We start from the raw sequence: 25,344 nt of genomic DNA on the forward strand, positions 1-25,344 counted from the left end.
CCTCTTTGAAAAAGTAATGATGGAAAATTTCCCCAATTTGAGGTAAGGTCTCATGGATCCAGGAGACACAGAGGGCCCCACTCAAGAGGGACCCAAGGAGGCCCACTCCAAGACACATCATCATTAAAATGGCAAATATTAAAGACAAAGAGAGAATCCTCAAGGCAGCAAGGGAGAAACAGGGATTCAGACAAAGGGAGTAACAGACAAAGAAGCCCTGACACCTAGGAGCTGCCTTCTCAACAGAAACACAAGCCAGAAGGGAATGGCAACAAATATTCCAAGTCATGAAAAGCAAGGGCCTACAACCAAGGCTGCTCTACCCAGCAAGGCTCTCAATCAAAATAGAAGGGGAAATAAGGAATTTCCCAGACAAAAGAAGGCTAAAAGAATACATCTCTACCAAACCAGCACTCCAAGATATGCTAAAGGGACTGGTTTAAGAAGATGAAGGAAAAGAGTGAGAAAGAGAAAAACACAGGTACAAAGAGAAAAAATGAACAGGTTTCTATCAGTAATAACTCTCTATGTAAATAGACTAAATGCCCCAATCAAAAGACACAGGATAGCTGAATGGATAAGGAAACATGACCCACACATATGTTGCCTACAAGAGACCCACCTTAGAGCAAAAGACCTACACAGATCGAAAGTAAAGGGATGGAAAAAATATTCCAAGCAAATGAGCAAGAGAAGAAAGCAGGGGTTGCAATACTTATATCAGACAAAATAGATTTCAAAACAAAGGCCATAAAAAGAGACCCAGAGGGGCACTTTATAATACTTAAAGGAAGAATCTATCAAGAAGACATAAACATTGTAAACTTATATGCACACAACATAGGAGCACCCAAATATATAAGGAAAATCTTGGACAACTTCAGAAAAGATATAGACAGCAACACACTGATAGTAGGGGATTTTAACACCCCACTGTCAAAAATGGACAGATCTTCCAAACCAAACATCAACAAGGATACTGTGGAACTGAATGACGCACCGAATCAAATAGACTTAACTGACATGTACAGAACCTTACATCCCAAAGAAGAAAAATACACATTCTTTTCAAATGCTCATGGCAGTTGTTCAAAGACAGACCACCAAAGATAGGACACAAAGGAAGCCTCAGTAAATTCAGGAAAATTGAAATAATACCAAACTTTTTCTCGGACCACAAGGGCTTGAAACTGGAAATCAACCTCTAAGAGAAACTTCAAAAACTTGCAAACTCGTGGAGACTGAACAGTAGACTATTAAACAATGAATGGGTCAATAATGAGATAAGAGAAGAAATCAAAAAATTTCTGGAAACAAATGAAAATAAACAGACAACAGTCCAAAACCTATGGGACACAGCAAAGGCAGTCCTGAGAGGGAAGTTCACAGCAGTACAGGCTTACCTAAAAAAGATAGAAACATTTCAAGAAAAAGACCTAACACTACAACTTCAGGAACTGGAGAAACAACAACAAATAAATCCCAGAGCAAGTAGAAGGAAGGAAATAGTCAAGATTAGAGCAGAACTGAATGACATAGAGATGAAAAGAACAATTCAAAGGATCAACCAATCCAGAAGCTGGATATTTATCTTTGAAAAGATAAATAAAATCGACAAGCCTTTAAGCAGACTCATCAAGAATAAAAGGGAGAGGACCCAAATTAGTAATATGAGGAATGAAAGAGGAAAAATAACAACTGATACCACAGAAATACAAAGCATTGTCAGAAACTACTATGAACAATTACATGCCAAGAAATTTGAAAACCTTGATGAAATGGACACATTTCTAGAAAAGTATAATCTTCCAACACTGAAGGAGGAAGAAACAGAAAGCTTGAACAGACCGATAACAGCTGGAGGAATTGAAGCAGTCATCAAGAAACTCCCAGCACACAAAAGCCCAGGGCCGGACGGTTTCACAGGAGAATTTTACAAAACATTTAAGGAAGAGCTAACCCCTGTCCTTCTCAGACTATTCCAAAAAATCCAAGAGGAGGGAAGACTCCCAGACTCTTTCTATGAGGCCAGCATCACCCTGATCCCAAAACCAGATAAAGACCCTACAAAGAAAGAAAACTACAGGCCAATTTCACTCATGAACATAGATGCTAAAATCCTCAACAAAATATTGGCAAACCGCATCCAGCAAAACATTCAAAAGATAATCCACCACGATCAAGTGGGATTCATCCCAGGGATGCAGGGATGGTTCAATATATGCAAGACAATAAACGTAATACATCACATAAATAAAAGACAAAACCACATGATCTTCTCGATAGACACAGAAAAAGCATTCGATAAGGTACAGCACCCATTTATGATCAAAACACTCAGCAAAATGGGAATAAATGGGGCATTCCTCAATGTAATAAAGGCCATATATGAAAAACCTACAGCCAACATCATACTCAACGGGCAAAAATTAAAAGCTTTCCCACTAAGATCGGGAACACGACAAGGATGTCCCCTTTAACCACTTCTTTTCAACATGGTATTGGAAGCCCTAGCCACAGCGGTCAGACAAGAAAAAGAAATAAACGGCATCCAAATAGGAAAGGAGGAAGTAAAACTATCATTGTTTGCAGATGACATGATAGTGTACATAGAAAACCCTGTAGACTCCACCAAAAAACTCCTCAACCTAATTAGTGAATTTGGCAAAACAGCGGGATACAAAGTCAATATTCAGAAATCAAAGGCCTTTTTGTACACCAGCAATGAAATAGAAGAAGAAATCAGGAAAAAAAATACCATTCGATATAGCAACAAGAAAAATAAAGTACCTAAGAATAAATTTAACCAAGATGGTAAAAGACCTGTGCGCAGAAAACTACACAAGACTGAAGAAAGAAATTAAGGAAGACACAAATAAATGGGAGCATATACCATGCTCATGGACTGGAAGAATTAATATCATCAAAATGTCCATACTACCCAAAGCAATTTATAGATTCAATGCAATCCCTATTAAGATACCAATGACGTATTTCACAGAAATAGAACAGACATTTCAAAAATTTATATGGAACCATAAACGACCCTGAATAGCCACAGCAATTTTGAGAAAGAAAAACAAAGTAGGAGGGATCACAGTACAGGACATCAAACTATACTACAAAGCCCTATACTCAAAACAATCTGGTACTGGCACAAGAACAGACCCATAGACCAGTGGAACAGAATAGAAAGCCCAGAAATAAGCCCAGGTCTATATGGGCAACTAATATTTGACAAAGGGGGCAGAAGCATAAAGTGGATTATTAATAGCCTCTTCACCAAATGGTGTTGGGAGAGCTGGACAAGCTACATGCAAAAAATTGAAATTTGATCATCAGCTGACACCATACACAAAAATAAACTCAAGATGGATAAAAGACTTAAATATAAGCTGTAACACCATAAAAGTCCTAGAGGAGAACATCGGCAGGAAACTCTCAGATATCCCACGCAGCAATTTTTTCACTGATATGTCTCCTAAAGCAAGGGATGTAAAGGAAAGAATAAACAAGTGGGACCTCATCAAAATAAGAAGCTTCTGCACGGCTAAAGAAAACATCAGCAAAATGAAAAGGGAGCCAACCCTACGGGAAAATATATTTGCTAATGATACATCAGATAGAGGTTTGATCTCCAAGATATATAAAGAACTCACTCAACTCCACTCAAGAAGACAAATGATCCAATCAAAAAATGGGCAAAGGACCTGGGCAGATGCTTTTCCAAGGAGGAGATACAGAGGGCCCAGAGCCATTTGAAAGGATACTCGGCATCACTAGCCATCAGAGAAATGCAGATCAAAACCACAGTGAGATACCACCTCACATTGGTCAGAATGGCCATCATAAACAGATCAACAAACAACAGGTGCTGGCGAGGCTGTGGAGAAAAGGGAACCCTAGTCCACTGTTGGTGGGAATGCAGACTGGTGCAGCCACTGTGGAAAGCAGTGTGGAATTTCCTCCAAAAGCTGAAAATGGAACTGCCTTTTGATCCAGTGATTCCCCTGCTGGGACTATACCCTAAGAATCCCAAAACGCCACTACAAAAGAACCTATGCACCCCAATGTTCATAGCAGCACAATTTACGATGGCCAAGTGTTGGAAGCAACCTAAATGCCCATCAGTAGATAATTGGATCAAAAAATTATGGTACATTTAAACAATGGAATACTACGCAGCAGAAAGAAAAAAAAGAACTACTACACTTTGCGACAGCATGGATGGAACTAGAGAGCATTATGCTAAGCAAAATAAGCCAGGGGGCAAAACAGAAATACCATATGATCTTACCTAGAAGCGGAACCTAACTAACAATACAAAGATGCAAGGAAAATAAGACCAGCAACACTGAAAGGAAAAGAAACCGACACAAGAGGGAAGGAGGGAGGAGTGGGAGGGGAAAAGGAAGGGAAGGAGAAAGTCAAGGAACATATAGCAAGGACTCATGGACAAAACCAAAGGGGAAGGGTTGGGGGAGAGAGGGGGCAAGGGAAAGTGGTGGGGGGAAGGCAGAGACAAATGTATTTGAAAAAATAAATTAATTAATTAAAAAAAAACTCTCAGCAAAGTAGAAATAGAGGGAATACATCTCAATGTGATAAAGGCCATATATGATGTACCCACAGCCAACATCACACTCAATGGGAAAAAACTGAAAGCATTTCTCTTAAGATAGGAAAAAAGACAGTGGTCCATTTTCACCACTCTTATTCGAAATAGTATTGGAAATCCTAACCATAGCAATCAGACAAGAAGGACAAATAAAAGGCATCCAAATTGGAAAGGAAGAAGGAAAAAAAGAGAGAGAGAGAAAATGAATTGTTCAAAATGATCACATTTGGCATGTCAGCAAAAAGTATAAACTAGAACATCTATAAAAAGCAAATCTCAAGCAGGCCAAAATAAAAATGTTAAATCCAGGTAATATTAACCTGCATTTTTTTACCAAAAACCCTGAACTATGTATCTTTCTCCAAAACACCAGGTATCCAGTACTGTTTATTGTTGTAAGTTTTGTAGATAAAAACATACTAATAAAAACTGTATACTGTATATAAATAAACTTGTTGTATTAGAGTACACTCAAGGCAAATGATATCTTATATGATATGAATAATCATTAATATGCTCCATGATAATTAAGCACAAAATTAAGCATAAGAGAAGCAGTGCTGCTTCTACAGATAAAATTGACAATGTTTTTCTTGAACTTTGCTTCTCTATTACTCCTGATACCTCTCAGCACCATCAATTTTCCAGGATATGAAAACTTAATTGGGCTTTCATTCAGCATTTATTTAACTCATATTTATCAAAGACTTACTAAATACCTGGCACTGTAAATGAGCCCTCAACAGTCACCAACATGGGACCAACACTGTGAGACCAGAGGAAACCCCGTGTTCCCCATCTTTCGGTTCCTTTGCACCACCCAAGGAGGACTGCGACACACCCAGCTGCAGAGCCAGACCTCAGGCACTGTACTCGGCCTCAGTTCTACATCTGCGGTATTCACCACAGGAACCACTAGTCACATATGGCTACTGAGATCTTGAAATGTGGCTAGCATAACTTAAGATATGCTTTAAATGTAAAATACACACTAAATTTGAAGATTTTGTATAAACACAAGAATATAGAATCTTACTAATTTTATGCTGATTACATACTGAAAATTTTCTTTTTGATATGCTGGGTTGAGTAAAATACATTAACTTCATCTGTTTCTTTTCACCTTTTTTAATATAGCTAATAAAAATTTTAATTACATATGTGGATTACATTATATTTCTATTGGACAGCATTGTTCTAAAGGGCATAGCCTTCAAAGAGACAACTTTCTCAGATACAATTCTCTTCCCCGTCCAGTTCTAAGGCCTCTGACTCAGCCAAAATATATAACTTTCATATATATAGCTAAATAAAAGTTCTCTCCCTAGAAGTAGCTACATTAAACTTAGAGCAGTTTTTATCTAGAGCTGATATCCAAATTCCTATACAATATACCAAAGCTTCCATTTTTCTTGTATTTTTGTTTCATATACTTTTCATTGATGTCTACAATGAAAAATGATGCACCTCCTCCCTTCCCATATCCTCAAAATTAATTATTTCTGGTCAAACCGGTATACAGATCTCATTTTATTATAACTGTGCAATCATGGTTCATTCAGAACTAAGCCAAATTATATAACATATATTTCTCTCCTTGCATAGTTTTTATTTTTTTTTTTTTTGGTTGGGTCAACCATTTCCCCATTTTTGCATATGCTAAGTTTTCTCTTTAACTATCTTTAACTGTTCCCCTTACTCCTCTCAATAAAATCAAATACCATTTCTATTTTTTCCTCTTGATAACACCCCTCAAGAAGGCCTGCTCCGATCTAGTATAAGGACAGAGACAAGCATAGAGGTTATAACTGCTCTATACCTTGCGTGTTTGAAAGCATCTTTCTCTCCCCAAACATGACTGATGGTTGAGCTAGGTATAGTATAGTGAACACCATTTTCACCCAGACTTTCAAGGCACTTTCTGTTATTTTCTATGCCAGTGTTGCTTTTGAGAAGTCATATTAAACTTTCTCATTCTCGATCCATGTTTCTCTTTTTATTTTTCACAGTTTCTCTCTTTTGTCTCTCCGTGCTAAATTTTTAATAATTTCTCCCTCACCATTTATGTCAGTTCACTATTTCTATCTTCAACTATATTATCCACTGGTTAACTCATCCTTTAAATCTGTAGTTGTAATGATTTGGTTTCTCATTTCCAGAGGTTCAATTTAGTTTGTTTTCTGACTTGTCTGACTGCTTTTTATATTCCTATTCCCTAATCATATTTTTGATACTTTGTTAACCATAAGAAATAAATTAGTATATATATATTATTTATTCTATATCCAATAATTTCAGTATATAAAGAGTTGGCAGAATTGTCTCTGCTATTCTTGTTTATACTAACTTTCACCGATGGTGACTTTTTCCATGTGCATTTTGTTTCTTTGCGAGCTTACATGCAGTAGTGTTCTGTCTGTGGGGAAGCCTTTGAAGACCGGAGTTCATCCCTGCAGAAAGGATTTTAACCTCCTTCAATAAAACCCCTCACAGTATTACCATCCCTACCATCTCTTAGACTCTCAGCTTAAGAGAACAAGATACGTAATGTGCTTTTGGATGTAAAAACAATTTGAGATGTTAGTTACACACTGTATGGGAAAACTTTTCTCCCCCCACCCATAACCTGGCCAAGAAAGATTTGTGAAATGAAGTTGGCAGGTAGAATAGGGGCCAAATCATGAACACTGTTGCCATGTTAAAATAACGGGTTTTAATGTGGTATTTGGGCAGGAGTTGGGGATGTAGTAATGAGACAGGTCTATAGAGACCCTCCCCTGTTAACTCAGGGAATATAGTGGTTTTGTGCAGCCAAGTGCTTGATCATAATATTGCAATCAGAAAGAAATGCAATCAAATGCTGTCAGTGCTTTTGACAACACTCTATACTACAACTATACTAAATTTTTTTCAGCCTTCAACATTCCATTCTTATTCTTACCTCCATGCCTTAGCACATGGATACCAAAAACGTTCTCTCTCCACACCCCCAAGACTAACATCTCCTCCCTCTGGCCTGACTCATTTCAACTCATTGTTTAATTCTCACCCTATATCTCCCAGGGTAAGTCTACACACACACACACACACACAAATATATGGATATATAGGAAGCTCCTGTGTTTTAGGTCACTATACTTTTAAAATTTGGTATATGACATCAGAATGTTTATTATTTTATTGAAATTTAAGAAGGGTTTGTATATTTTTAGCACGTGTTTAACTTAAAATTTGCCAAACCCTTAAAGCACAGCAGCTAAACATATTTTGAAAACCACTGCATAGAGAACTTCTAAATAATTAAGGATCATAAAGAGAGAAAAGAGGATTTCAGTCTTGTCAGAAAGAGAAAAAAGAATAACAACAGAAAACTAGAGTAAGGGTACTGCTCATGTTTGACAGGGAGAGTTCAATATCATGGAGTTAGTCATAGAAAATGACCCATTATACTCCTTTTGCTATCTTTGGCCTGCTAATAACAGAAGTGAGGCAGCAGCCCTTCCATCTGTTCTGGAGATTGTCCAAGGGGCCAGAAAAAAGCACGTAACACAGACTTAGAACTGGAACTTCTTACTCAATTTCCAGAACAGTCCAAAAGAATTAAATCAAGTTTACATATATGGAGGATGATACTTCCCACCAGTAACAGTGACGAAGAGTTTATTTCACAAACACTAAAAGCTTAAAATGTAATATGCAAGCTAAAGTAGTTCTGAAACAAATCAATTCATGAAAACCTATCCTACCCTACTTTAAACTCTCAACCAATCAAAAATACAGCAGAATTATATCATATACTTTTCCTTCAACAGCGAAAAGATGTTTGGAAATTATGAAGAAATTCTATACTTGAAAATTTAGGGCAAGAGGGGAGGCGGGGGAGGAAAGAGAGCAAGATGCTGCAGAGAAAGATGAAGCTATGCTACTGACACAAAACTAAGCTCAAGATTTGAGCTTTTGCTGTATTTCATTTTATAACCTTTAGTCTACAGAGTTAAACACACATGTAGCTTAGTTCAGATATGATACATTATTTATATATCAACCTTAGGAAGATCAAATTATTATACAGACTGACAAAAATCATGATGAAATTTTTAGACAGCTTTAAATATGAAATACCTGAATAGTTTGGCAAGCATGACTGCCATTGTTGGTGAGAATAGCAGAGATGGCCTGAAGTGTCCTTCCTGTTTCTCCCCAAGAAGCCACCAGACTAAAGAGGCAAGCACAGGAAAGTGCTGTCAGAGACTGTCCTGTGCTGTCATTCATTCCAGTACTGCGAACAGTGATTTCCAAAAGAAGCTGGAAGAGAGACTCTGTGGATAAAATAGAATTCGATTATAGTCATTAAACAGACAGAACATTACATGTATATATTTACTTATTTCTACCTTGCCCCATTATTTAAAAAATATTAATTGCAACTTAAATACTTATTTCACATTAATTCCTTTCTAGTTACCCTTTCCTCCCAAAAGTTAGAATATTTATATCAAAAGGACCTTAGAAAACATTTAGTTCAATTCCTCATTTTTGTAAATGAAGACATGGAATCTATCCCAGGTCATTTAAAAGAAACTTCCTTGGGGCATTCACATATGCCAGAAATAGCCTATCAAGTAACACACTACTCATTGTACTTATTTTTCCTTTAAAGTTGGAAGAATACAAGCTTCTTAAAATGTTAAAGTGTCCAGAAAATTGTGTATTTATCTGCAAAACAACAAAATACATAAAATATATGCTATAATTTAATATAAAATTGGTTTTATTGCTAGCCTAGCAGTTCACACTTATAGAATGGATATATAATTCATTTTATATCCTAGAAAAACCTCCACATTCTAGCATACAGTCTTTTTTAGTCATTTTCCTTCCTATCTCAGAGCCTTGCTTTTGTTAATAAAAGTCCATGCTTTTCTTAATAAAAATCCAGACTCTTCAAAGACCCACAGTTGGTATCAGAGAAAAGCAATTAGCCAATTACAAAATTATGTCTCCATCTCTATTCCTATTTTTTAAGAGCTCCTATCTTGCTTACAGAATATTGTTGAGCCTAAGTCAATAGCAGGAAAGACCAGTATTCATAAAGCTCTAATACATTCTACAAAAAGCAAAGTTTTACTTAATGGAAGTTGCTCCTAATTCTGAAGCTTTATCTATAACAAAAATAGACTTTTACCTATAATGATTACAAAAGAGAGCCCTTTGTTTAGAAACTTATTGTGCTGTTTGGGTTGGAAGCACTTGTCCCCTTTTTCCTACCTTTTTAGCTGTACACAGTAACATGTAAAGTTGAAGAAAGTCAGTATTAGGTATTTTGGCCAAAGGTTTAATAAGAACAACTTTAAGTTAACAGTGACTATAAGGCTGAGGGATTATATGTGGACACCAAGGACTTCTGTTTTGCTATTTCTCCACCATCAGAATAATCAAAATACATCTGTGCCTGAACTGGAATTTCTGAACCATAACTCTGGTAGAACATAGCAAAATACCTTAAAATTTATATCCCTGCTGTTTCAGTCCCATACTTAAACAGAGTGCATGACAGGCTGCTGTATGTGCTTCTCAAGAGAAGCTGTTTACATCGAAGGCTTCCATGCTGCTCAGCTCTTACCTAGGACCTCCGGTGGCTCTGACTGGAGGCCTTCTGGCTGCTGGCCCTGAAGCACATTAAGCAGGGCTTGGAGGCTTCGGAGGCACAAGGATGGATGAGAAAACCGTGTCTCCTTGATCAATTCAAAAACTTCACAAAGTCCAACCTCAATGATCTGTTTAACATGAAAAAAAGTTACACCTTATAATATGTAAACTAATAACACTTCCCAGGCAGTTTAATTGGTGTGGCTTACTTCCACAGCAAATGACTGGTGTTGCAATATTTTAAAAGCAAAAACAAAAAGAAACACATTAAAAAGAAGACCCAGTATGTTTAACTTCAAGATTTAGATTTAAAAAACCATCCAGTTACATGTAAGATTAAAAAACAGTCGCACTCTTATAAAAGTTTTAGCATAATGAAGCCATAATAAAATATGAAAATTATTTGTAACAGTGAACTAAATTGCACTCACTCAGAAAAAAAGTATTAACTTATAAAGGTCATTTCGCTGTACTCAAGCAAAATCAGCATCCTTTTGTTAAAAGTCATGTTAATTACTACTTATAGAAAAAAGTCAACATGGCACACACGTGAAAAGACTAAAATAGAAGCTTTTCATCTTAGCCTTTCCTATAATGGCACAATCATCACATTATTACTTATAAACAGTGTCCCTTCTTCTTTTAGGATTTATTGTGAAAAGAATTTAAAGCTGCCTAGCTAAAAGATCACCCCTACTTGTATTTAATTATCTTATTATCCTTCATCAGGACCAAGAAAAATTTGACTCAGCATCTAGCAAAAGATAAGTCTAAAGAATGAGAGAGAAATGTGATGAACTAGTATAAGGAAATACCTTCAGAGGACTGATGTAACAATGGATAATAAAAATCGACTTCTCAAAGAATGACAAATACAGTATTTTCAGGTGTTAAATTATTTGGAAAAGTAACATAAAAAGTTTAAGAATAATTAGTATAAATTCATCAAAGCATTAATTCTATTACACATAAGAGTGGTAGAATATTCTCTCTACTGAGGTGTGTACATTAAATCACACACAAGGTCTGTCCAGAAGGTATCCAGCCACGTACTATAAAAAAAGACATTTATTGAAGAAGACAAGATACAACAAACACTGTACACAGGACAATGATGCCACAATCCCCTTCAAAGTGGGCACCTTGGGACCTCACACAGTTCTCCCAATCACCACCAGCTGTCCTGTCATATTTTCCTGTATCTCATCGATGGTCTGAAATCTCTTCCCTATCAAAGGTTATCTTAGTTTTAGGAAAAGCCAGAAGTCACAGGGCGCCAAATCTGGGCTGGAAGGGGGCCAAGTCACCTGGGTGATTTGATGTTTTGCCAAAAAACTCTGCACAAGACATGATGCATGAGCAGGTGCATTGTCATGATGAAGCTGCCAATCACCAACTGCCCAAAGCTACAGCCTTCTGAAGCGTCTGAATAGTTTTCAGGAAGGAATGTTCAAGCTTAATGCAAAATTTGATGCAGATCCATTGTTCTACTTGCTCAGTCATTTTGAATGTGAGGACCACACAAGACACATGCTCACTCAAGAGCATCTACCACCCCCACTGACTAGTACAGTGAAGTTGTCATTGTTCACCTACTCCCCTTGGCTGCCAGGTTACATCAATGTTGTGCAAACTGTTCTTGTTATATTAACAATGGTTGAACTTTTTTCCAGACAGACCTCATGTATTACATAAATATTAAGCGCTTATTTTGCACATCTTGTAAAGGAGATACAGTGATATACTATAGACCCTGTTCTCTAAGAGTTTATAATGTAGCAGGGTAAAGGAGCCTTGCATATAATTCTTACCCAGTCCAGACCTCTGTTACAGTATTTATTATGTTATAGTAAAACTATTTTTGTTTTCATTTTCACAATGACACTGTGAACTCTTTATGGACAAGGAGCTTGTCTCAACAAGATTATCTGCCATTAATAACCTACTGCCTGACAGATGATAGGCACACAATAAATATTTGTTTAATTACTCTCTCAGTTGTGTGCTAAAAACCACTGCAACTCAGAAATATATTTTCCAGACAAGTGTCAAATATTGCAGGCAAATCAGCGGCAGCACTGATTATCATTTGCAAATTTTCTGAAAAATTTAAATATTACTGAGAAGTCAAATAACTAATAGGGCTTTCTTTAAAGAAGTTCCCTAAAATCCTAGCAGACTTGCAACAGCTAGTATTACAAAAATGCTTGTTTAGTTTTAATGGATTAAATGTACTAAGCAATGAAAAGTTAATTTCCATCTGATATAGTTTCTTCTGGAATACACTAGAAAATAAAAACATGTTGTCCAAGTTTTCCATCTGCTTATATACTTGCAGGAAACAAATCCGAAGTCAAGTATCTTTTAAGTACAGAACATGCGGCTCTATTCTCAGGCGAATGGGAGACTACTATATACTATCAGTCTTTAAGATTGCTTACTCTGTAACTGCCAATCCTGACATTTAATTATTCAAAATAAAAGTTCTAAACTGATGACATTTTTGGCGAGGGTTTGTTTATGTAAGTAAGATTTCTATAGCAATAAAATATTGAACCTTGCCAAAAACATTAAGACTTCTTACTGAACAAGTTTCTGAGTTGTCTCTCTGGTACGTTTAAGTTGTAATAATAAACATATGACAACAGGCAACTCAGGTAGGCTGCCTAGGAACAGAGCACCAGCAGGTTTTGGTGAGACATACCCCCAAAAAATGTTAGTCATAATCATCATGACAGAAAATTACCTAAGTTAACCACTGTGGAGTCTCACTAATCATCTGTATCTTAAACTTCACTGTAGGTTTGTTTTTAATAAGGGAGAAAACTAATTCATTTCTGGAATAGTAATATGTATGGCCCAGAACAATTTTTCTTCCAGTGTGACCCAGAGATGCCAAAAGGCTGGACACTGCTGGATAAGGAGAAAACTACATAGTACTTCAATACAGTATGATTTCATTTTGCAGACATATATATTTTAATGTGTGCATATAAAAATGCTCATAGTGGGTATTTTTTGGTTAACAGGATTTTAAAAAATAACTTCTAACTTTTAATTCATATCTCTTCTTTATAAAAAATGTTCTGTATTTTTCAAATTATCTGCATGAATATATACTGCTCTTATAATTAGCAAAATAAAATAAATGTAACTTTTAAATAGAATAGTTCATTATAATAATCAGATAACACAATAAGCTTTGATACTTTCAATAATAAGCCATAGCTAACTACCAAAGAACATGTTCCTCCACTTCTCTTCAGAGAAGAGTCCTTTGTAATTTACTGAATTTTATCTTTATTCTTGTTTTCAAATAATTAAATCCTGAATGTTTTCTATTATACCTGAAAGAACATAAAATCCAAATAACTGCCTGATACTGCCGGTACAATGTCACTGCTGAGGATAGCAAGATAAAAACATACTTGGCCAAAGAAAAATGACCTAATAGTCTTTCAAGTTTTATTTTACTCTCCTCAAATCATATATTTCCAAAAGTGATTTTATTATTTCACTAACAAGTGTGAACATAAAGAGTTTAATTACATCACATTTAGATTTAATAATTAACTGTCATTAGAACATGTTCTAGAATTAGTTCTAATATTGATACTTTCAAAAGACATTTTTAAAAGCTCAAGAGGAAAACAAAGGTAGACCTACAATTACTATAGAGTGAATTCGTTTTTTAAAATTTTTTTATATAAAATAAATATTTGGTAGAGCCATTTACAAATAACAAAAAAATAAATAAAAATATAGAGGGGACAGAGATGCAGTCAGAATGCTATGGGTTAGGGCATGGGTGGGGAGTGGCACAGGTGATGTTTTTGGCAGCCAATTGCATGACATAAAGGACTGACACAAAAGAAAAAAAGATGAGGATTTTAGGGTGTGAGGTGATTGGAATTTGAAGACAGGCTGGCAATGTTGGCTCTTTCTTTTTCCTTGACCAGTTCTGTCCCTTTACTTCAGAGGCTACTCTTTTATGTCAGTTCTTTCATTCTCTGTTGTTCCTTTCTTGCTCCTCCTGAATGTCTGGCTGTTGCTTTCCTTCTCCACACCTGAGGTTTCTTCCTCTTCTCCTTTTTTTCTTTCACATAATTAAGACAGTTTTTATTTGTTGCTGCAGTATCATTTTGACACATTTTTTTCGCTTTTTGACTTTAAAAGTTAAGTTGAATTTGTTACATACACCTTGCTTGACAGGTTTCTTTGCTTTCTGTTTTTTTGTGGGTCATTAATCATTAACATTCTAAAAAGGACCTTTTTATCTCCACCTAAATGTTTCCATATTAAGTTTTTTAACCCAAAACACAGTTTTTACACAGATCAAACTGTCTTTAATTAATTTCCAGATCTTCTAAAGAGTTGCAAATTTTATAGCTATGCAATTTTTAATAGCAATACTTAGGAGTCATACTTTCCATCCAGTCATATTTGAGAATAGTCATGCCACATATTTTGTTTAAAACGATAGACTTATTTAGGCTCATTTATTTACTTAATTCAGTAAATTCTTTTTGTGTGTTTATAGCAAGTAATATATATTATCAAAATAAACAAAATGATGAGACATAGTTCCTATCTAAAATACAATCCCTACCCTTAAGGAAGTAATGTCTAGTAGGGACAGCAGGCATACCTAGTGCCTTAAGGACTGATGGGGCATGGTAGGTACAGTGGAACACACGGGAGTAAGGATGCAGCACTGACTGAAGGTGCACTTGCAGGCAGAAGGAACAGCATCATTAGAAAAGTACTGGTGGTCTATTTTGGCTAGAGTGGAGTGGCTGAATAGGGCAAAAGGGAGAGAGCAGGACCTTGGTCCATAAAGGGCCTTATATGTCATGCAACCATTTTTAGATTTTTCTGGTGAATTGGAACTACTGAAGATTTTAAGCAAGATTTATATTTTTTAGTAAAGATACTCAGCTGTTAATAAAATGAATCTGTGAGAGAACAGTGAGGTTAGAGCAGGGGGGCCGGTCAGGCAGTATAGTATTACAGTACTCTAGTAAGTGTTAATGGGGGTATAATTAGCAAAGTGGCAGCACTGGGCATACAGGAAGTCTAATTTCCTTGGATATAAAGTATTTGTTAATAAAGAGTTTCTTGAAAAGTAATCAAGTGCCCCAAACCCCTGACTTCCGCATTTTTAATACGTGAATTCTTCTATATTTATATTATATATCAAAGAAGTTGTTAGTTTATACAAGGAAATACTATTTTAAAAAATTATTACAAATGTTGAAATAGATTTATAGCTAAATACTGAAAACAATCAAAATGTACAAAAATATTGGAATGGTAAAAATATTTATGGTAATTCACATGATATAATAATGCACTCTTATTAAAAACAGTATTTATAAATTGCTAATCATAACATATAATGTGTTTGTTAGAATAGTAAGCAAGAAAGCAAGTCAAAATTCTCATCAATAATGAGATTATTTATATTTTTAAAATAGCATGAATATCAGTATGTGATAATATTAATAGCTGCTGTCTCTATAGTAGTAGTCCTAGTAATTTTTATAGCAATTCTTTCACATTTCCTAATTTTTCAAAGTTCCTATAATGTAAACTTTTAATAAAGAAGCATTTTTAATAAATAAGAATGTTTAATTATCAAAAAAAGTAATCACATGTATTTGCACCTATACTTTTTCTTGTTGACATGTAACCTGATACTTATAATGACAGGTATCATTTATTGAGCATGCATGCATTTGATATTTATTAACTCACTGATTCCCCACCTACAACCCTATGAGTAAATATTACCCCCATTTCATAGATGTAAGAACTGAGCCAAACAGAGGTCAAATAACTTTCCCAGATTCACACAGCTAGCATTTTTAATGGTGAGTGTTTGGACCCAGGCAGTTTGACTCTGTTACTCATGGTCTTAATCAGTATACCCTTTTTCCTGATGAGGAGTCAGTACCTGATAAGAAACTGTATTATTTGGGCTATCTGATTTTCTTTTAATTTTTTTTTTAAAAGATCCCCTTTGACTCTGCATTTTTTTGAAACTGTCAATCATGCTTAAAAATGCTGTCTTAAGGACCTGGCCAGGATGGCTCAGTTGGTTGGAGCATCATCCCATAAATCAAAAGGTTGTGAGTTTGATCCCCGGTCAGGGCACAGACCTCACTTGAGGGTTCTGACCCTAGTCAGGGCATGTGCAAGAGGCAACCAATCAATGTTTCTGTCTCCCATGAATGTTTCTCTCTCTCTCCGCCTCTCTCTCTTCCTTTCTCTCTAAAAGCAATGGGAAAAAAACGTCCTTGGGTAAGGATGGGAAAAAAAAAAAAAGCTGTCTTAGGAATGCCTGATACCTTATTTATTTAATACCCATTAAAACCTATAAAAATATGTCCATATTTTTGACCATTTTTTTGTTAGAAATACTAACTACACCTACTATAGAGAAAAAGTATATGTATAAAATAACATTATAGTCTTGAAATGTACCAATACTTCAGTAGAGCACAGTACTTTAAGGAAAGTTAATTCTACTATAGTACATTTTTCTATAAAATCAATTAGCTTATATATGCCTCTGGTAAATAAAGGAGTGATATCAGAACAGTGTGGAAATTCTGCTGGCTCATATGTAAATTTCTTCCTAGGCAAAGGAAACTTGAATAGCAAGAATACAATTATAACCTTAGGTAGAAAAGGCAAAAGGTCTCAGCTCAGCTACTACACAGCCAGGAGCCCTTCTAGCTCTAGTTCAAGAAAAATAAAAATGTCTACCTGTGCCAGAACTCTCACCCCAGAGGGGAGCATCCCCAGATTTCCATGGCATATGGTTTTGAGGTAGCTTGCATTTTCTCTTGGGACTACCTTAATGGCAGCCCACAGGCTCAGAGCTCTACTTCCATCAGCAATGATTCCATGCCTTCAAGTCACCATTTCTACTGTATTGTACATTTTTAATATTATAGACTCCAACCCACTGATCTCCCTGACTGGGCTTTCCATGTACCCCTCACTGAGTTACCAATTATTGACTTTGTTAGCACTCCAGTTATAAAGTCACATAGGGCTTTCCTGGTCTGCTCCAGATCTATGTTTACTTCTAAGCCATGTTATTTTTAGTGCACAATCTTATAAAAAGAGAGGTGTTTTAGCAATGCAAATATGTGTTATAGCCAAAACACCCACAGGTTATGTACCTAAGTGGATCTTACTGACTTACCTTTGGAAGCTTGATAGGGGGCTCTTTGGATTCCTCCTCTTCATCGCTATCTGACTCTCCACTCTGCACAGAGTTCTTAGATGCAGCTGCCAATGATATTTCCTTTTTCTGCCATTCCAGAACACAATGGCGTACATTGCAATAAATATTAAATGCAGAAGGATTGCTATGTAGTTTGATATCTGGTATGATTATTGTATTCTCCAAGTTTTCAAACTGAAAAACAAGATATAATATTTCAATTTCATATTTCTTTCCATCATCAACTCTCACTTTAAATAAAAAATGGAAGATTAGAATTAGACATGCTAGATGACTTGCAGAAGTCACATAACTGGCAGAATAAAGACAATCTCAGTCTGCTGATTCTCAACTTAGAGCGCCCTTTCTATTATACTATACTTTGCCACTTTCTGAGTAACAACAATAACCAAATTGACAAGGGCTGGAAAGGAGGATGTACAGAGGGCCCAGAGACATATGAAAAGATGTTCTATGTCATTAATCATCAGAGAAATGCAAATTAAAACCACAATGAGATACCATCTCACACCTGTAAGAATGGCTATCATCAGTAAGTCAACAAGTAAGTGCTAGCGAGGATGTGGAGAAAGGGCAACCTTTTTGCACTGTTAGTGGGAACACAGACTGGTGAAGCCACTGTGGAAAACAGGAGTTGAAGAAGTTTAGGAGTGGAGGGATTTAGCATGAACAGAAAAAAGACTTATAGACATGGACAACAGTGTGGTGATTGCTGGAGGGAAAGGAGACAAGGGGATTAAATTGAAACAGGAAAAAAGTACAATAAAGATTAAATTAAAAAAAAATCAATGTCTGATGATTTTTTAAAAGGCGTTATACACCAAAAATGTTGTATATCTTCTTCCATCTTCAATATTAAAATGGCTGCACAAAAATTCACCAATTTTGATCTTTTTTTAAATGCATGCTGATATGACAGCTGTCACAATATAAGCTAACAAAATAGTTTTGAATGAAGTTAAAGACAACTAAGCGCTACTAGAGCCATAGAATGGAAAAAAAACTAAACAAACTCTTTGGCCAACCCAGTATCTACATACTAGGAATGAACAAGTGAAAATGTAATTTTAAAAATAAACCAGATAAAGACACAACAAAGAAAACTACAGGCCAATATCACTGATGAACACAGACACAACAAAATATTGGCAAATCGCATCCAGCAATACATTAAAAAGATATTCCACCATGATCAGGTGGGATTCATCCCAGGGATGCAAGGACGGTTCAATATTCGCAAATCAATAAACATAATACATCACATAAACAAAAGGAAAGACAAAAACCACATGATCATATCAACAGATGTGGAAAAAGCATTTGATAAGGTACAGCATCCATTTATGATAAAAACACTCAGCAAAATGGGAATAGAGGGGGCATATCTCAAAATAATAAAGGCCATATATGAAAAACCTACGACCAGTATCATACTCAACAGGCAAAAACTAAAAGTGTTCCCATTAAGATTGGGAACAAGACAAGATTGTCCACTTTCACCACTTCCTTTCAACATCATATTGGAAGTCTTAGCCACAGCAATCAGACAAGAAAAATAAATAAAAGACATCCAATAGGAAAGGAGGTAGTAAAACTATAATTGTTTGCAGATGACATGATAGTGTACACAGAAAACCCTGTAGACTCTACCAAAAAACTACTCGACCTAATAAGTGAATTTGGCAAAGCAGCGGGATACAAAGTCAATATTCAGAAATCAAAGGCATTTTTGTACATCAGCAATGAAATATCAAAGTCAGAAATCAGGGAGAAAAATCCCATTTGCTACAACAACAAGAAAAATAAAGTAGCTAGCAATAAACTTAACCAAGGAGGTAAAAGACCTGTATGCAGAAAACTATACAACACTAAAGAAAGAAACTAAGGAAGACACAAATAAATGGAAGCATGTACCGTGTTCACGGATTGGAAGGATTAACATTGTTACAATGTCCAAACTGCCCAAAGCAATTTACAGATTCAATGCAATCCCCATTAAAATACCAATGACATATTTCACAGATATAGAAGAATAAACATTTCAAAAATTTATATGGAACCACAAACAGCCCTGAATAGCTGCAGCAATTGTGAGAAAGAGAAACAGAGTAGGAGGGATCATAATACCTGACATCAAACTGTATTACAAGGCCACTGTAATCAAAAAAGCCTGGTACTAGCATAAGAACAGACACATAGATCAATGGAACAGAGTAAGGAGCCCCGAAATAAATCCATAGTCAATTTATATTCGACAAAGGGGGCAGAAGCTTAAAATGGAGTAAAAATAGCCTCTTAACAAATGTCGTTGGGGGAGCTGGACAGCTACATGCAAAATATTGAAATTTGAACAACTTACACCATACACAAAAATAAACTCAAGATGGATAGAAGACTTAAATATAAGTCGGGACACCATAAAAGTCCTAGAGAACAGAGGCAGGAAAATCTCAGATATTCCACACAGCAATATTTTCACCGATATGTCCCCTAGAGCAAAGGACATAAAGGAAAGAATAAACAAGTGGGACTTCATCAAAATAAGAAACTTCTGCATGGCTAAAGAAAACATCAGCAAAATGAAAAGTGAACCAACAGTATGGGAAAATATACTTGCCAATGATATCTTGGACAGGGGTTTGATTTCCAAAATACATAAAGAACTCACATGATTCCACTCCAGGAAGACAAACAATCCAATTAAAAAATGGGCAAAGGACCTGAACAAACACTTCTCCAAGAAGGACATACACAGGGCTCAGAGACATATGAAAGGATGCTCATCATCGCTAGCCATCAGAGAAATGCAAATTAAAACCACAATGAGATACCACTTCATACCAGTCAGAATGGCCATCACAAACCAATCAACAAAAAATGGTGCTGGCGAGGTTGTGGAGAAAAGGAAACCCTAATACACTGTTGGTGGGAATGCAGATTGGTGTAGTCACTGTGGAAAACAGTCTGGAATTTCCTCAAAAAGCTAAGAACAGAACTGCCTTTTGACCCAGCAACTCCACTGCTGGGATTATACCCTAAGAATCCCAAATAAACAATTCAAAAGAACTTATGAACCCCAAAGTTCATAGCAGCACAATTTACAATAGCCAAGTGCTGGGGGCTGGCAAGAAGTATTCAAAGTCATGAAAGGTAAGGACCTACATCCAAGATTACTCTATCCAACAACGTTATCATTTAGAATAGAAGGGCAGATAAAGTGCTTACCAGATAAGGTTAAGTTAAAGGAGTTCATCATCACAAAGCCTTTATTATATGAAATGTTAAAGGCATTTATCTAAGAAAAAGAAGATCAAAAACTAAGAACAGCAAAATGAAACAAACTCACAACTATCAAGGACTGGACTGAAAAAAACAAAAAAACAAAAACGAAAACAAACTAAGCAGACAACTAGAACAGGAACAGATCCATAGAAATGGACATCAGAGGGGAGGGGCAGGGAGAAGAATGGTGGAAAAGGTAGAGGAAATTAGCGGATAGGCAGGGGGAGGTTAAGAATCGTATAGGAAATGAAGAAGCCAAAAAACTTATACGTATGACCCATGGACATGAACTAAGGGGGATGGGGAGAATGCAGGATGGAGGGGAATAAAAGGGAGAAAAAATAGAGGACAACTGTAATAGCATAATCAATAAAATATATATTAAAAAGATAAGAAGGCAAATAAGAACATAAAAAAAGGATCGGTATCATGAGCCATTAGGAAAATGTAAAGTAAAACAAAATGAGACTGTATATATAATTATATATATTTGCATATATAATTATATATGTATATATCTTACACACCTATAAGATAGGCTAGAATAAAAAAAAATGACACCAAATGCTGGTGAGACTAGAGAGAGAAATTCGATCTCTCATACATTACTGATAGGAATGTAAAATGATACAGCCACCCTGGAAAAAAGTATGGCAGTTTCTTACAAAATTAAACATGTGTTTACAGTACAACACAGCAATTGCATTCTTGGGCATTTATACCAAAGAAATGAAAACTTATGTCATACAGAAACTAAGACATAAATATTCACAGCAGCCTTACTCAAAATAACCAAACACTGTAAACAAGTGAGATATTCTTTAATGGGCAAATGGTTAAACAAACTGGTATACCTATACCAAGGAATGCTTATTCAGCCAAAAAAAAAAAAAAAAAAAAGGATACAAACTATTGCTCTATGTACCAATCTGGATTAAACTCAAGGAATTGTGCTGCATGGAAAAAAGCCAACCTCCAAAGGTTACATACTGCATGATTTCTTGATGGAGAACAGAGCTGTTGTTGCCAGAGGCTAGGGAGAGGGTAAGGGTGGAAGATACCTATGGTATATGGGTGGCACAAAGGATCCCTATGATAAGACTGTTCTATATATTGACTGTAGTAGTCGATATTGACCATACAATACAAGCACATGAAGGTTTTGTGCGAGGAATATATACTCTTTTTTGTAGGAGTTCTTTTTTTACTGCTGATGATGACAAAACTGCGAGGCAGTAGAAAATGGATAGACCAGGCTTTGGAGAAGAGGAAGAACCACTGCATATATTATTAGGAAAGAGTGTATACAGGAATTGATCACCACTGGAAAGAAGCTATTTTTGCCATATGTGAACAGCAAGTAGACATTTGGGATGAACAAAGAACCAGTCCTGTATATTCAATGACCTGGGGATTTGACAGTATATATAGTGTTAAATTTAACCCAATTGAGACATTTCTCCTGGGAAGTTGTGCTTCTGAGAGGAATATAGTACTTTATGATATGAGACAAGCTACTCCTCTGGAAAAGATCATCTTAGACATAAGAACAAATACAATTTGTTGGAACCCTATGAAGCTTTCACTTTTACTGCAGCAAATGAAGATTACAACTTCTATACTTTTCATGTGCATGCACCGGACACTGATGTAATAGTGCATGTGGATCACATATCTGTGGTGCTTCATGTGGATTACCCTCCCACTGGGAAAGGGCTCATGTCCATTAGTTTTAATAAACCTATTTGAATCTTTCCTGTGGACAAAAGGAGAAGCAGGGAAGTATATCACACAAAGAGAATGCAACATGTTATCTGTGGAAATGGACTTCTAACAGCAATTACATTATATGTGGATCTGATGAAATGAACATTCATTTATGGAAAGCTCTTGCTTCTGAAAAATTGGGTGTGCTTACATCACAAAAAAGAGGCAGCCAAAGATTATAAACAGAAGTTGAAGGAGAAATTTCGGTATCATTCTCATATAAAACACATCACTCATCACCGACATCTACCAAAATCTATCTACAGTCAGATTCAAGAAGAGCGCATCATGAAGGAAGCTCACAGATGAAAGGAAATGACATCTCAAACACAGCAAGCCTGGATCTGTGCTGACTGTGTCAGAGAAAAAGAAACACATAGTGGCAGTTGTGAAATAATATTTGGTGTATTCCTACCTATATCGATGTATAATTATTGGTTATGTTTTGATTTGCAAACTCTACAAATAAAAATACAGTTAATCCTTTCACAACACAGGTTAGAACTGGCCAGATTCACTTAAATGTGGCATTTTTTTTCAATAAATATAGAGTGACCCTTCATACTCCCAAGTTGTGCATCTACGAATTGAAACAACATTGAACCAAAACAGTATTTTCTATCAAAGTTTGGGAATCCAGAATGCGGAGGGCCGACTGAAGTTATACAGATTTTCAATTGCTCGGGGGGTGGGCACTCCTAACCCCCAGATTCTTCAAGGGTCAGCTGTACCAGCTCTAGTACAACAGTTTAGTATTGTACGTGTAAACCTTTATTGTTGTTCATTTTAGCTACCCTGAAAAATTATCTTTAAAAAGTGACCTGGTTGATAAGACTGTCCAACATTTTATCCTTGATTTACTTTCTTATTCCACTGAAGTATATACAATATTTTCAAACTTATTTTTACTGTTAGAAATTGCAAGTGTACTTGAGCTGTGATCTATTATTGTAGACACTATACAGTTAAATTGACATATAAGACCAAACATCTCTAGTGTCACCTTTATTATTACTTTGAGTAATTACTGCAATGATTCTTCCTAGAATTTCACGTAATATGTAGAAGAGTTACATCAGTATGTTTTGCAATTGAATGTATTTTCTGTGCTTTATATTTGGCTTTTTAAGACTTTAAAGATGATCAGCTTGCATTTATGTAACTTTCAGAAATGATAATTTACGGTGAAGTAGCAGCAGTAAAACATCATTTTTCTCAGCAAAAAAATTTACACAGTGGATCATAAACCTAAATATAACAGCCAAAAACTATAAAACCTCTAAAAGAAAATCTTTGTGACCTTGAGGTAAAGATTTCCTGAGACACAAAATGCAGAAATCATATTAAAAATCAAGTAATTAGATTCATAAAACTTAAAAACATCTGCTCTTCTGAGCACTATATTACAAAAAAAAGCAAGCCACAGACCAGGAGAAATTATTTGCAATGCGGACATTTGACAAAGAACTTACATCTAGAATAAAGAACTCTGACAACTCAATAATGATAAGACAAACAATTACAAAATGGGGATGCAAAGTCTGAACAGGCATTACATAATAGAAAGATATAAATGCACAAAGGCACATGAAAATATGTTTATATCCTCAGTCATTAGAGAAAAGCAAGTTAAAGATGTTCACATTATGAGTCAGTAATACCCTTATATACTTACTAGGGTGACTAAAATTTTTAAAGCTAATAATATTGTGTGTTTACAAAGATGTAAAGTAACTGGATTTTCTCATATAATACTGGTAGAACAGTAAAATGGCCTAATCACTTTGAAAAACAGTTTTCCCAGTTTCTTTAAAAGTTAAACGTTCACCTACCATGTTACCTCTGCGGAAAGATTAATACTGCAGGTAGGATCGCTTAATCATCATATTCCTCCACAGGAACCATGACTGATCCTTGGTCAACCCTTGGGAATGTGGTCTTTAGAGTTTTCTTTGTTAGTTTAGTTATTGATGATTCTGTTACATGCAGCTGGAAAAATGGACCATGCTTACTGGCTTGTTTGATTGCTTCATATAAATATCAAGACTAAACCTGAGTTTCAGCCTGTGATATACTATGCAATATCACCTGAATTTCACTTGCCATGGCTAGTTGCATAGCAGGGGATGTCTACATGACCAGACCCCCCAATAGGTCTCGGATCCTGACTGCAATGAACTTTCCTGGGCAGAATCATTCCACACACACCTCTACTGTTCACTGCCCGAGAGAATGCATGTCCAAGGAAGAACTGGGAAGCATACACCTTAACTCCCTAGACAGTTCGGAAACATTTCTTTCCCTTGCTGCCTACTCTGTACTACCTTTTGTTGTAGTAAATCTTGGTCTTCAGTATAAACTGCTTTTGAGTCTCATGAGCCCTCTGGCATCTCACTGAAGGAAACACTGCCTAATCATTCCATTCCTAGTTATTTACTCCCTCCCCCAAAAAACAAAAACATATATCCACACACAGACTAGTACATAAATGTTCACAGAAGTTGTATCAGCAATGGACATAAACTGGAAAAAACAGAGAAATGTCCAATGGGTGAATGGAATAAGAAATCAGGATATATCCATAAGAGGGAATACTACTCAGCAAAAAAATGAATTAAACTATTAATATGTACAACTATATGGACATAACTCAAAATCACTATGCTGAGGGAAAGAAGCCAGATACAAAAGAGTACACACTGTAAGATCACATTTATATGAAATTCTAGAAGACGAAAACTACTATAACAATGAAAAGTACATCTGTGCT

General features: G+C 35.9%; 1 protein-coding gene across 10 annotated transcripts in view; it reads right to left on the reverse strand.

Moving 5' to 3' along the window:
* Positions 1–25,344, reverse strand: part of MYCBP2 (MYC binding protein 2) — a 275,901-nt gene that overhangs the window by 221,100 nt on the left and 29,457 nt on the right. For all 10 annotated transcript variants that reach the window (XM_054586458.1, XM_054586462.1, XM_054586453.1 and 7 more), the window contains exons 3-5: positions 17,484–17,699; positions 10,242–10,395; positions 8,741–8,937 (exon numbers count right to left, since the gene is read on the reverse strand). In XM_054586458.1, coding sequence (XP_054442433.1) covers positions 8,741–8,937; positions 10,242–10,395; positions 17,484–17,699 — 567 coding nt within the window. The remainder of the gene's footprint in view (positions 1–8,740; positions 8,938–10,241; positions 10,396–17,483; positions 17,700–25,344) is intronic.

Source organism: Pteronotus mesoamericanus, unplaced genomic scaffold (assembly GCF_021234165.1).
Source record: "Pteronotus mesoamericanus isolate MK-2021 breed Mesoamerican mustached bat unplaced genomic scaffold, CSHL_Meso_final contig_94, whole genome shotgun sequence".
Taxonomy (NCBI): Eukaryota; Metazoa; Chordata; class Mammalia; order Chiroptera; family Mormoopidae; genus Pteronotus; species Pteronotus mesoamericanus.